Here is a 15576-nt window from a genome sequence, read left to right on the forward strand (position 1 = left end):
GTTCAAATTGTTTTAGTATCTGGGCTCCTTTGAGAGCAATTGACTGATTTATCACTACAGAAACAGAAAGAGGCCTTGATAGCTTGAACTGTTAAGGTAGCACAAGGTTTTTAAGTCTGGTATTTCTACAAAATGTAACAAAGTTAATGCAACATCCTAGACAATGTGGAGGCCCCAGAGGGCTAAGTAAGGTAGAGCTCACATTTCTTGTTTTTTTGTTCTGACCTTGCACTGACATTCAGACTATGTGTTTCTCTGCATCACAGTCTGTTGTGGAGTGGAAGGACAAAAATTACAAAGGCTCTTGCTGGCTGAGCACTAGAAAGCATGTTTTGCCAAATACAGAAAACAAGAAGCCTTGTGCATTGCTCTCCTGTAAAAAAACAGAGACATTCCCCCATTCCAAAATGTCTGTTTACAGAAGAGCAGCAAACCCCTTTTGTACTCTATCAGCCTTTAAGGCAACACAGAATAATGGCCATATCACCTAGCAAGGTGGTGTCACTGTTCAATGCTGGGCTGACAAATAGACAAATGGCAGGTGCTCTCTATTAACTAACCCCTCTCCTTTCCCTTATAGGAAAAGGAGAGAGAATAAGGGAGTGAGACTTGCAGGCTGGAAACTAAACTACACAGCTTTAATGAAACAACAGTGATGAAAAGGAAAATAATTAAATATGTACAAATATATACAAAGAAGCCACTATGGTGCTCCCCCCAACTAACACTCACGTCAACACTGAGGCTGCAGCGCAGGCCCTGGAAAAGTCCCAAACTGAGCTACTAGAATCAGTGGCAAGCAGAAGCTGGATTCAGGAATGCACAGTTTCAGGAATGCGTGGATCAGAATGAATGTCAGACAAACTGATGGAGTCCTCCCAGGATGCTGGCCATGGACAAAGAGAGCTTGATCCTCATGATCCCTTCAATTTATGCCAAGTATGACACATATGGGATGGAATACTTCATTTGGTCAATTTTGGTCACCTGTCTGGTCATCAGTCCTACAAGCAGACACTGATGGAAAACACACCATTGATTTCAACAAACGCAGCTACTTAGAAGAGATTTAACTGAAAAGTAAAGTTATTAAAAAGAAAATTGGTTCTATCCTGGCTCAAACCATGACACAAGGACTTCATCTTACTCCTGCAGTTGCTACAGGTTCAACAAACAGGTTCTTTTACATTTCTGATGATGGGGATTTTGTTCCCAGGCTGCTAAAGAGAAGATGTTTGCTTGGCCAGAGCCTCCTCTGCTTCTTTCGTGGCTATCACATTACTCAGCCAAGAGCATTCTAGCAGAATGACCAAGGTAGGGATTTTGCCAAGTACACAAGAGTTAGCAATTACCTAAATATCACTGAGGAATTGCTTCCTGATTAAATGTTTTGAGCTTCCAAGGAAAAATACAGGGGGGAAAAATTGGCTTTTTATTCCTCCAATCCTGGTAACATCTAATCATTGACACTTCAAAGAACCATTAAGCTCTGCTGCTACAGCTTTTGGCATGATTATTTGCTGCTTACAATAAAATTACACTAAGCAAATACAGGACATTATTTAGAAGCACTAAACAGTTTCTTTCTGAGTCAAAATAACATCATTAGTCAAATACTATACAAGTCACATTAAAGATTTTTTTTTTCCATGCCCAGACTTCACAGCCTCTTGTGTCCTGAAGGTCTTGAATACAATTGCACTGTGGTTTGTAATATTATTTTTAGTTATTTGTAATGGTTAAACAACTTATTATCATTAATATTTATTTTATCTGTGTTTTGGATCACACATTGCTATATAGTTTTCAAAAGCATTAGAAAGCATTAGAAAACTGTCCAAGGGACAGTTGCTTGAGGGAAGCAATTTTTCTTTACAAAACCTCAATGACAGGCCACAGCTCAGCCCTCTGTGATATGCAGCATTTTGGGACATACAAGTCAAAACCATTCAGCTAGACAAAGACAAGCATAAAAATAAAAGTTGATGTTCTTTCCCGTAGGCATACTTGCTAATACCAATAATTCTAATTCACCTCTGCAGATCAGTCCATACATGGACTCTGCACTCACGTCAATGAAATTCAACACGTGCTGAGGGCTTCCTCTTGCTTGATGTTTACAGTGGAGACAGATGACAGTGGTTATTCACAACACTTGAGATTTTCTTGAAGCCATATGCCTTCACCCCCCTATAATTACTTTGAAGGTTTCTACAACATTTACAGAATTTCTGTTCTAACAAGTAAAAGTTTTCCATTTCATTTTCAATACACTACTAAGAAATGTTGGTTTAAAGACACGAACACAATTGTGCTGTTTCATGTGAAGAAGTTCAAATATATCAGTTTAAGCACAAGTTTGTTTATTTTTCAGAGAATTTTAGAGCTGCAAGCCGTATCTTCAGATGTGATAACTGGAAGATTAGCAAAGGTTGGAGCATGTTTCTGAGACCTCTGAGTGCATAAGACAAGCATAATTTAAGTCTATGTGCTTAGAAGACATCACTAGTCAGGTTGTAAAGAAAAAAAAATAAAAACCAAGCACATCAGAAAGCAGATTAATATACTTGCTAACATCAATAAGATGAAAAAAAAAATCTAGGAGGTGGCATCATTCAGCTTTCAAGCACATGCTAAACAGATACAGCAGTTTTCTTGGAATTCATAAGTGATTGTAAAATGCCCAAACTGCTGACAGTAGAGGAAAAAGCCAATCAAACAACAGTGCAGGCCTGCCTTTTAGTGGAGAAAAGACAAAAATGTACTATGCTGCTTGAACTAACCACAAAAATCATTCTGGATTTCAGCACATTATTTTACAGTCCATTGCCTTTCCAGTCCCTTAGTATTCAGAGCCATATGACTGAAACACTAAAACAATGAGATGTTAACAGTATTTCAAACATTAAGTCATTGTAATAATACCTAGATGATAGACAATAAACTATGTTAACTTTAAAGTACAGGTAGACTAGATTAAATGGATTTATCATCAGATTTTAAAAGATGCCATAGTCAGATACAGACCTAAGCCATAGATCTGTATCAAAATCACATCCCATCTACTCTAGTCCATAGTGGTGTTTTGGGCTTCAGTTTTTTGAGGGAGTGTAAGGGATGTTTTCTTTTTCTTTTAGGCATACAAGCTAGGACTTTCTAGACAAGTTCAAATCTAAATTTGTATATACCCAGGAAAGTGGAAAATTAACTGCAAATGCTTAGAAACAATAATGATGTCACATTATCCATTGTCATGTTTTTAATTACCTTCCACACTTCAAAATGCACAGACCCCAAGTTTTTGTTTTGATAAAGCATTAACATTCTGCTTTCTTTCTTTTAATGAAGTAAGTTATTTTCATTCTCCAAGAATTCAATTAATAAAAAACAACCATCCCGCCTGGTACTGCACATCAAATGTTACTGCGCATGCTGTGGTTATGATTCTCATCTAATGCAAGGTATCAAATTACTGTCTAATTAAAAAGAATTTCCTAGGAAAATCACTACCACACTTTTGAAGATACCATCATATCTCGTATCACAGAAGTACAATAGTCACTGAAAAATACCAACATTTCTCAGATGAGCAGAGTATTTTGGAATTACGTTCTTTCTAAAAATCAACTGACTAGAAAAAGCTGTGCAAAAATGAAAGGACTATTTAAACAAAAAGAATCACCTTATTAAGCCTGTTACAAGTCAATTTCTCAGAGTATAAATTTCCATTCCCTCTATATACCTCATTATCAAAAGCCTTGGAAAGAAGGTAGACTAATGAACAAAAGCAGCAGCCCCGTCTCAGGCCAATTTCCTTAGGAAACACCTATATTCCCACTGATGGAACAGAAAGGAGGTGTCTGTTCACATCCACAAGAAAGAACTTGGCCTGCTATTTAAATTGCACTTCTAAAAGACCGTGGTATTTGAATTACTCACTGTTTAGACACATCAGGCATTATTGTCTGTTCTTTTTTCCTTGTATCCACTGTCGGTTCTACAGGAGTAAGTACTACAGCAGCACATGAGACTATTGACTGGTATGAGTCTTCCCGGCAAACTGCGAAGATAAAAATAATATCAGTGTTAAAGAGTGAACTTAGTTTCTATTTTGAATGTTTAAAGAAGAAAAACAATCAAGTCATACTGTGCCCAAAAAAAAAAAAAAAAAAGCAAATGATTAATTGGACTTCACCACACTCACCTGCAATGAAAATTTCATTTTCACATTTCCTAAAGTACTTACTTGGCACCTTTTTTGCCATAGACTGATACCCCCATCATCATTCACCAAGTTTTACCTAGCACAAGTACTGATGTCAGCCTGCTCTAGCTGATTGGTATGCATGAGTCCTAAAAGAACTCATAGTACCATAAATTACATTAGAATATGATGCTCTACTTTCTCCTTTTTCATCACAACTGAAAATGAGAGTAGAAATTATGGATGGTTTTCAGACAAACCAACCTTCAACAATTTCAGACTTCATAAGAAAATAGATTTGAGAAAACCTGATTAGTCATTTTTTTGTTTTCTACCATTACATGTCAATTTAATCCAAAACAGCTAAATCTAAGTGCTCTAGGAGAGTATCTGATATATTGATCCATGCTTTCCACAGTTCCATATAAATTTTCTATGTATTACTGTGCTGGATAAATTACTTAGAGAGTATTTAGAGCTAGAAGAATGATAATGTATTTTATTAGAGCATCTGGCTCAATTAGCCCTAAAAAATTAAGTAAAAGTTCTCGACCTTCAAACAGCAAACTGTTCTTGTTAAAAGTTAGACATGTCTAAATTCTAGTTTGCAAGTGTCACTACTAATTTAGCACTTAGCAGTCACCCCTTCTACTGATTTTGGAGATGCAGATATCTTTTACAGCCAAACTGTACCTTTATGAGTCAAATAAAAGCTGGGATTAAGAGTTGGTTGTATCAAACAAAGCCCAGCAGCTTCTTATATTCAACACTTACGGTACTTTTATTATATATAAACAAGAAGCAATGTGGTCACCTAACTTTTAAGTAGAAAGTCACATGATATTTTATATGTGTAACATACAGAACTATTTTATGAAGCGCACACGTGCACAAAGGCAGCCAATAACAGCCTATAAAACAAGCATGACCACAACAAATTGTCAGTAATTTAAAATCAGAAATAGCCTGTTTTACAAGTACATATATGCATTTATGCAAGACTGTGACAGCTGGGAACACCGGACTGTAGCATTTATTTATTAAAGGAAAATTTGTTTCTGAAATCTTTCCTACCTTCCATCCTCCACAATCATGTGCCTCCTTATTTCTGACAGAGAACTTAACTTTTGCATAGTCCAGCCATATGGCCAGTTTTCAATTCACCTCGCTCTGTACTCATTCATCTCACACATCAACAACAAGGATGTATTATTACTTAAAAAAACATATTTCCAATAGTGAAATAAAAGACACTGCTTACAAACTACAAGTCAGAAAAAACCCAATGCTACAAAAAAAGTCTACTGTCATATAATACTATTATAAAATTTTCATAGTGCCTTTGAAGTTCCATTATTTTCCCCAAAATTCAAGTTTATACTTCAATGATGCATACAGTTTGTTTTCTTCCATTGCCAAGAATTCTAAAAGTACTTCATATATTTGTCATTAGCAGTACTGGCTTGGATTTACCGTAGTTGGTTCAAGCCATCCCAGTCATTCACTGTCAAAGCAGATTTCTACATCTGAAGAACAAAAATGTTAGGTGTTTTTTTTTTCCTTTGCTGTTTCTTTCAAGAACAATGACTAATTAAATAGTTTTCTTCTAATTTGAACCAACTAGTGAAAAGTTTTTAATTCCCTAAATAGTAAGACAGTAGGAAGCCTTCACCAGCAACAGAATAGGAGATATCTCTCCAGAGATTAAAAAGTCTTTTAAGCTCTAGGGGAGTCATTCACAGCATCTATTTCACCATTACTCATACAATTTATTTAATTATTTATTTATTTTATATAGAGGAGAGAAAAAATCTGGTTATCACCAGTCACTAACAAAAAAAATATATCTCTTGACACAAGATGCAAGTGATGGTTAGATGAAACTAGCAGGAAGTACTACCTGCTTAGAGAAAACAGAAGGGAAATGTCCATATGCAGTGTGCAATGAAGCATAAGGGATTCTTGGCACAGGGAGACAAAAACAGTGAAGTATTTCTGGATTTAAAAAAAAGCTGGGCATTCATTCTGACAATTTAAAGTGTTTACACTTGTGCCTGCAAAGTTTAACTTGATCAGGTCTCATTGTTCAAGAGACAGTTTGTCTGGAAACAACTGCTGTTTTACAAACAAACAAACAAACAAAAAACCAACCAAACAAACAAAAACACCACAAACAAAACCAAAAACAACCCAACAACCCGTAGTGCTTTGGTAAAAAAGATAGGCAACCAGCCAGCAGCATGGAAGGTGCTAAACACTTCCCCTGAAATATCTGTCAGCTGCCACTATAGGAGATAGGGGACTGATGCATGGGGGAGCAACGTCTGGATCCCAGGTATGCAGTTGCATGTTCCTTTTACTACTGAAGGCCAGCAGATCCCTTTAAACTACTTCAGAGCACCAATTCTCAGTGCAGGCACTCACACTTTGGCACACTCACTCCAAAACAGCTCTGCCACGAGGAGGCTCAGAAAATGAGGTGCTCTAAACAAGGGATAAGGAAGAGCTGCAAGATACGCAACCTATATTCAGGTTCTTCAGATAAGGGAAACACAAGACAAAGAACCCTTACACAAGAGACAGACCCTTACACAAGTAACCAAACAACTAAAAAGGAATAGAGGATCTACTGCAAATTTCTTTAGTAGATTAGTCTAGTTTTAAGGACAAGCAAAGAGCTGAGAAACGAAAAAGGACTATTTAAAACATGTAATTCAAACTATCTTCCCAGGAAACCTGCTGGCACTAGAAATGGTTTATAAGGGAAGATCTTGAAATCTAGTCTATTAATTCTGATATCTCCAGTAAGAACTATGGTTAATCACCATGCTATTCCCTTCCTGACCACACAGACATATCCATTTGTTCTTGGTCCATCCAGTGGGCTCAGAAAAGAACCACTGTTCAGACCTGTCTCTTCATCAAACACAAACATCACCTGCATGAAAGACTTCAGTAAAAGACAAGGGTATGATTTTAGTTCCATACCTTCTTTCTCAGCGCCAGAAACACAACAAAGTTTATTAGAACTTTGTTATTAAACACTACAGCTCAAGGAGACTTTCAGTCTCTTTAAAGCAATGCAAAAGGTCAAGGTACTTTGTGTGAAAGCCATTTTTGCACATCTACTTAAAGAAAACCTAATATTAAAAAATAATAACAATAAAAAGCCTAAGTTTCCTGCTGCTTGATTCCAGATTTTATTATAGTCTTTGGGGAAAAAAAAGGAAACTAAATAGATATCTATTTTATTACTAGTTCAACGTTATTCTAGGGTCTCTTTTGCCTTAGAAACAGCTACATTTCTCAACACTGGTCAAATGAATACTTAAGAGAATGAGACTATATGCTCAGAGTTCTCAAAGGGTTTGCTGTAATAATTCTGCAATAAAACCATAGGCCCAGTTTTTAAACACAGCATAGTCACAATCAGAAATTTTGTAACAGCAACAATTACATGCCCATTACTTGCAAATGAATTACTTACTAACAGCTTATTATGTTTCCTGGCTCTCTGCAGTATTTATGAAGGCTGCAGACACACTCTGCTTTGTGCTGAAAAGCAGGAGTCAGGGAATTCTTCAAATGCATCAGCAGCTCTGTAGTGCTTATCTGCACTCTTGCTTTCATATCCTAAGTTTGCTTGTTGTCACAAGCCACTATGATAACATGGCGATAGCCACACATGAAATTTGGGCCTACTGACTTTTATCATATGTGTAAGAAATTAGACTGCAAGAAGAGGTGAGTGCTGCCTCTTTTAATGTTAATGCTTAGTGGAATGCTGCTAGCATTGACACTGAATGGAAGGGTATGCCCTGATCACCTAAGGACCCTATGGACATGGTAAGTAATGGAAACACCAGTTACTAAAATAATTACCTAGATAATGATGACACTGGTGGCCCACTTGCACATTTTCTGTTAAGTACACAGTATTGACAGGGTAACTGTAGTTTGGTCTCTCTTGAGGACAGGGTAGCACCTTAACTCCTGCTCAGAGTCTTCTCAAGAAGCCTCCCTCAACTTACGATGACTTGCAAACTTGCATAAACAGAGGGATTGTGTCTTTAGATACCAATCCCTCATGGAGTTTATTAATTTGTTCAGTTACTTCCGTTCTTGTGCAAACTTGCAGCACCCACAACACCCTATGGAGTTCCAAAGCTGAACTATATGTTACGTCAAGAAAAATTCACATTAACTTTCTCGCCAGCTAGTTTCATTTGACTCTTCCAATTTTAGTACTGGAAAAGACAATGCACAATTCCCCCTTGACTTTTGATTCAGGATTTTACCAACTTCTTTTGGATACTTTGCAAGGCATCGCTTTTACAGGCTGAAGAATCTGCATAAAACCTGTTCCTTATCTTTGGTTACCCTGCTAATCTCTCCACAAACAACCACTCCGTGTTGCAGTTCCTGCAATGATGGATCACTGTAGCAACACCAGGAGAAACTGTAACTCCATTCATGGAAAATTAAGTAGGTTATTTTTCAACTGTACCTACAGTACACCTAAAACTGTTAAAGTGTATCTACTTATGCATGAGGTAGCTTCTGAAATACTTGTTGTATTCACAGTGAACAACTTAGAATATATATTGTTCCATGCAGCCTACACAGGAATTGAAAAAACAACCTTTAGAAATAAAATCATATTCTATATCCTGTACGTAGGTGTTGCTTCTCAATATCAAAATGCATTGTTTTAGTGTTAACATTAGGACTTAAAAAATAACAACTAACTTTTATTAGTTTTTGGCAGGACAGTCAGGTGATGTCATAGGCTTGTATGTTTAGCATTGTAGCCTGTGACTTGTTTTGTGACATGGACGTGAATAAAAACCATGCACATAAACGAGGGAAATGCTCTGATGAAAGACTAAGGATATGAGCCTCAACAGTCATGTCAAATTCTGCCAAAATGTGGGAATTCTCATAACCGAACACTATGAATATCCATTAGAACAAAGAATGGAGGCTTAGTCACTCAGTATAGGATAATAATCATCATGTGGTCCAAACAGGCCCATCACTTTATTCAAAAACAGCCTTTGAAGATAACTGGTTAAATTAATTTACTACAGAAAACAGCTGAAGGTAGGTTCATGAGACAAAAGAGGCTCACTCAGACCTCCTCTGCTCCTTATCTGCCATTCTTTGCCTATTCACAAGATGATCCCTTAGACCCCTTGGTCCTCGTGACTTAGCAACAGAGTCACAAAGTCTGAGACTGCCTGCAGGAGTTCTCATTGCAAAAATAATAAAGAAAAACATCAGAGTCCCAGGAGACACAAGAAAACAGAGCAGGCAAAACCTCTGTTTTTCCAGTACGAATGCAAAAGGTATTACTGAATTGCCAATTTCAGAAGAAAGTATAAAGTTATAAAGTTATAGTTATAAGGTGCCAGAAACTGGGAAATCCTTGTTTCTCCTCCTAAAGGACATGGAGAAAATCCCAACAGGGATTTCACCAGCCACAAGAGCTAGCTGCCTCCAAGTCTCCTTTTCAGCAAAGAGAAGAGTAATAGTTTTAGTTCTGGTTTTGATCACATTTGGGTTGCTGTTTAAGGTATGTGACGCCTTCAAGACAAGGAAACAAGAGCAACTGTGACACTGGCATCTTAAAAGGAGAATACAGAAAGACCTGCAGGGCATTTCTTTAGGCAGAATACTAACTCCTGAAGGAATGACTGCTCTAACAACAATATCCTTGACTGCCATTCACTGCAAGTAAAACTGTCAAAACTCAATGGCAAGCATTTTCAGGAGCATAGTTGCTTGTCTTCAAGTATTATTCTTCGCCTAGATGCAATAAAGACTGACAGGAAGCAAGATTAATTTATTGTTGTTTGTACTGGATGCCTGTAGTCACAAGAAATTAATTTAAACAATTAATACAGAGATAAGCCTCCAAAAGCATAGTTGTCCAAGAGGAATTCTTTAATAAAATCACAATGTCAGCTCTCCCTGCAGTTTCTAAAAACAAAAGCTCACAAGGAAAATTATGTGAGATATTTGCGTATTGCAGGAATATGACGATATTTTAGGTTGTTTTGGTTTAACTGTATTGGCAGCCACTAGCAGGACCACAAGATACAGCTCCCAGTAGAGCTGTATGTCTTCACAGTCACAGAATTACAGCCTCTGTCAACCTCAGTGACAGGTAACCCAGTGAGCAGTCCCTACAGCAGCACATTTGTCACAGCTATTCCTGACCCATTCTTCCTTTGACATTCACTCATACACCATGTATTAGAAGTGTACATCAGACATTGAAATTATTTGAGGATTTATAACAAAAACGACTCCTTTCTCTCTTTTCTCAGGAAATTCATCTTCAGTATTCATTATAAAAAACCCAAACCTTTGCCATCTCTAAGGTGGGTGGTTTCCTTTAAAAAATACAGAAAAACAAAACAAAAAACCACCAAAACAGCAACAAAAAAAACCCTCAAGTAATTTTGCTCTGATTGCTTTTATTTAGAGATTAAAAATGCCCCAACTCTGGACCCTTGTTAATAACTCCAATATTTGCACATCTCCCCATGAGAAGATTCAAGAGCATTATGCATTAATATTGGGGTTTTGATTTGCTTTTCTTAGAGCTAAAATTTTCAGAATTTTATAAAATCAGTTTTGTGGTACTATTTAATAAATCTAAAAACAACATATACCAAATAAAAGAAATCTCTTCAGAAAATGAAAATAAACATACACTAGGGAAAGTCAATTCCACTTTATTTTTCAGAAGCTGTCAGAAGTGGTTACAGACCTTTCCTGGGATAAGCTGCAGGCTGGACCCCATGCTCATACAGGATCCTACAGGAATTCAACTCCAATGTCTCTGAAGTCAACTAATCTTGAGTATGAGCAAGCATAAGCAAACAGCTGGGTACTACTCCAGCTGACTGCTCCAGTGAAACTGCAAAGCAGAAGAGAAATGATGAAAGCTGGCAGAGCATCATCCACACTCTTACCAGTTGGTACTCCAGCAGCAAAGGTACAGGCCAGCAGAATTATGACCTGGCCTGTACCAATATCATCTATTGATATACCTCTGAATCAAGAAGGGAACTGGATAGCCTTTAAGAAACACTAGGACAAATGTTCACTACAAGAAGGATGTCAAGCTGCTGGAGCATGTCCTGAGGAGAGCTACCAAGCTGGTGAACGGTCTGGAAAATAAGCCCTATGAGGAGTGATGAAGGGAACTGGGATTGTTTACTTTGAAGAAAAGGCTAAGAGGAGACCTTATTGCTCTCTACAACTACTTGAAAGGAGGTAGTAGGGAGGTGGGAGTTAGCGTCTTCTCCCAAGTGTGTAATGACAGGATGAGAGGAAATGGCTTGAAACTGCACCAGGAGAGGTTTAGACTGGATATTAGAAAGAATTTATTTACCGAAAAAGTGGTTGGAAACTGCAACTGTCCCAGGCTGCCCAGGGAGGTGGTGGAGTCACCATCCCTGGAAGTATTTAAAAGAAATGTAGATATAGTGCTTAGTGACATGATTTAAGCACTGAACAGGTAACTTAGGTTATGGTAGGGGGATTTGGGTTATGGTGGGATTTTATGATCTTCAAGGTCCCTTCCAACAAGGTTGATTCTATGATTTTACAAAATCCTGGGATGAAAAAGAATACACTGCACCCTCTTCCTGCAGGCATCTATGACTAAGCACCAGTTAAACCTGAACATGAAGGAAGAGCACTTGTACATTCACAGGCTTGGAAAGTGAAGGCTCTTGACTGGCTTGTTGTGACAGCAAGCAATATATGGACTCCAGAAGACAACCACAGTAAAAATTTCATAGGCTGCTTACACTGCTTTTCATGCAATACCAGGGAAATGGTGTTCACGAGTCAGCTTGGTCACAAGAAAGGTCAGTACCCATTGTGGAAAAGAGAATGGTAAGAAGCTTCCTGTGCCACTAATAAAACTGGGAAACAGAATAATACTGTCTGTTTGTTGTGCCTGTACTTTTAAAATTCTGCTCATTTGTATAGATTGTAGATTTTGCTATGCTTTGCGTTTGTCACATATAATTTACCAGATTTCAAGGCCAAATTAAACTGTTGTGGTCATTTGATATGACACGTGGCACAGATACATGCTGTAGTTCTTCCAAAAGTTCAGTACTATAGTGCTGAGGCAAAATTTTGAAGAGTAAAGGTCACTGCTATGTCAGGTTCCTAAGTGATCTGCTGATTTCTTCCAATAATGGTCAAAAAGAAGCATCATTTTTCTGATCGATCATCGAAAGTACAGACTGGTAGCCAAATACCCATGCTGCAGCTAAAGCATATGTCAAGTAAAATATATGCATCTGTCTGAAAAGCAATAAAACCACTACACTGATGCCTTTTCACATTTTCTCTAAGTGTCTTAAATATTCTATTAAAAAAAAATCACTACAGTTTGAAATCTAACCAAGTTTTGATGGCAATATATTTTACTTTAAAGATAAATAAATGTACATGGGAATAGATTGTGATTGGCAAAAAGGACCAGGGTCAAAATGACAGGCAGGTCAAGCAAGCTTAGCAGTCTTGAAGAGCCATTATACTGGATGATTCTAGGAAACAGCATTTGAATGAAGCCAAATGCAGGATTATAGAAACAAAGAAAGAAAGTATGTAGACTCTCACTATGCCTCTGATGTAGAGTTTTGATTCACAGCAAACCAGTAACTCAATGTGCTACCTCTACAAAAATGTCCAACATAAACCTTTGTCCTGGTTTGAGCCAGGATGAAGCCAATTTTTCTTTTTACTGATTTTTTTTTCCTTCAGTAAGCTTTCTTGTAACTAGCAACAGTGTGTTCTGCTAGGCTGATAAGACAGTGGAATGTTTTTCTAACTACTGAGGCTTCAAGGCCGCACCTGCACTCTGCCAGCTCAGACACTATGGGGAGATCTGTGACCCCCCCGTAGGAGGCTGAGTTAGACGGACAGCAAAATTGGCCAAAGATATTCCATTCCATATATCTACGTAAGCTCAAAGGAAGGTCAGAGATCACAGAAGACAACTTCCTTTTTTCTTCTCCCTTCTCTTCCGTCCGTGGCCGGTGTCCGGGGAGGACTCTGTTCATCCCTCTTCCGTCCATGGCCGGCGTCCAGGGAGGACTCTGTTCATCCATCACTGTCGACCCTTAGGCTCGAGATCTCCTGACCCCCATAACTCTCTGCTTTTTCTCCAGCAGGAGCTCCGGGATTCCTCGGGACTCTTCCCAGTTCAGGGAAGTGCTGTGGGAGTTGCTGGGGTGGGGGGAGGCGAGAGGCTTTTGCCTATACCTGAGTATATCTGTATATAATTGTATATATTTTCTTGTATCATTCATTAGTGTTTTAATTAAAGCTGTGTAGGTTAGTTTTCAATCCAGCCAAGTCTCTCTCTTTTTCTCTTTCTCCTTCCCTACCTTGGTGGGATGGGGAGGGCATCGAGAGCATTGTTGTCGGACCTGAGTCAAACGGTGACAACCTTGGCTGTACAAATATGGAATTGGTGACTTGAAAGTCACTGAATTCAGGCTTAACTTGGTTATCACTTCACATTCTCAAAAAGATGACTGAAGATTGTGTCCATTATGCTGTATGTGATCCTGTATGTGTGAAAATCCCCAGACTTCCCTAAATAAGCATAGAAAGGTACAACACAAGTCACATTGTAGCTTCAGGAGAAATTAAACTGTTTGGAGAAAAATAAACCCTAACATAAAATTGGTGGCTGTCTTAAGACATGTTTAAAATTAAGGCAAATATCCTTCTGAAAGATGTGTGTTAGTCAAGTATATATTTTAAGGTTCATGACAACAATAACTATGCAAAGATAATCACTTTGTTATTTAGGAGTCCAGAGTTGATGAATTGAGGCCCCTACCTGTGAAAGTCACAAGAGTTGGTTAAGATTACACTACAAGGGTGTGACACAGACGCTTCAGTTATTCTGATATGTAAACCAGCAGTCATGGCAAGCAAAATATCGTTAGCATGTACAGAGGTATTTTGGAGGCTGTTTATCATAATAAAGTTATCTAAATTATTTTCTTCTTCCTGTAATTTTCAAATCTGACACTGACATTTACAATGTAGCCCCACAGAACTCAACCAAGTGAAGAAGAATCATGTACCAGAAAATCAGGTATAAAACTACATGGTTTTAATTTCTTCCCAAAATATTTTCCTCTACATAGGTCATAACTCTGTATAACATGCAAATGTCTGTTAACTGAATATATGCTTGACATTCATATGTAAATATGTCTGAAAAACTTCCCAGCAGGCTAACACAGGACAATGAAGCATTAAGCAGATAGACTGGTACTGGATGCAGAATAGCCAGACTTCAGTGGTCTACATCGAGGGTTGCATTATATATGCTCCAAGTTCATTAAACTTACCAATGAGGAGTAATTAAAATTCCTAACATGAATCAAAATAAAAAACGAACTTGCAAAGAAATTCCGTTGCTTTGTTTCTTGTTTCATGTTACGTGTGAAGTTCCTGCCAGAATAAAGTGATACATACAAACCTAGAAAACAATGCAACACCGAAACCCAAGTTTCATCAGGGTCTGTTCAGATTCTATCCACTGTAACAACTCCAAAGCAAAGAATGAATAAATGAGTCAGTTTTGTATTATTAGCAACCAACGATTTGGAGACTATACAGAATACCGACTTGCATCTAAACTCTCTACCCTGGTTTAAGCACCTTTCTTCAGCCTTTGGCTCTAAAGGGTTACAGTGCCATTTAGTGGTCAGGTAGATTTACTGCACCTTTTAAACAATACAATATTGTGCACTGGTGATGTTACTGAGAATTGCAAATGCTGAGCAATGGCACCGTTATTAATGTAGTTGTTTTTACTTGATGAAATACTGTAATTGTCTTTCGGAGGGAAAGGATGAGGTTTTATTTAAAGCCCGATTTGGAACCTGCACTGAATCTTTTTGCACGTTGTCTCCCCCACTAACCAAGAACTGCATGCTCCTTCTTCCACACTCCACCAGGTGATAATCTAGCCTATAAATTTTATGAATAGAGAAGAGAATACAGGGAAGTTCAATAGGTGCTGGCAGGAAGATAACTCGAAAATCCATTTCAAAGAAAAAGTAATTATGTTCTAAAGCAGCAGAAGATGCACAGGAAGTAGGAGTAGGAAAGACACCAATGAATAGTTATCCCAGGATAACTCCCCAGCTGAATGCAAAAAGTACATGGTCAAATTCACCTGTAGCTTTTTTTCTTATTCACCAACCTCAGGATTTCTAAACCCAAGGCGAACTGGTTAAATAGAAGCAAAAAGATGAAAGTTCAATTCTCAAATTGTACCATTTGTCAAAGCTGATGAAGAATGTTCATGAATA

General features: G+C 37.8%; 1 protein-coding gene across 1 annotated transcript in view; it reads right to left on the reverse strand.

Annotated features, from left to right (window-relative positions):
- Positions 1 to 3935: 3935 nt before the first annotated feature.
- Positions 3936 to 15576, reverse strand: part of CCSER1 (coiled-coil serine-rich protein 1) — an 87807-nt gene continuing 76166 nt past the window's right edge. Inside the window, exon 4 of the mRNA XM_009995866.1 lies at positions 3936 to 4060. Within this exon, the coding sequence (XP_009994168.1) occupies positions 3936 to 4060 (125 nt within the window). The remainder of the gene's footprint in view (positions 4061 to 15576) is intronic.

The sequence above is a fragment of the Chaetura pelagica genome, unplaced genomic scaffold (genome assembly GCF_000747805.2).
Source record: "Chaetura pelagica isolate M959 unplaced genomic scaffold, ChaPel_1.0 scaffold142, whole genome shotgun sequence".
Lineage (NCBI taxonomy): Eukaryota > Metazoa > Chordata > Aves > Apodiformes > Apodidae > Chaetura > Chaetura pelagica.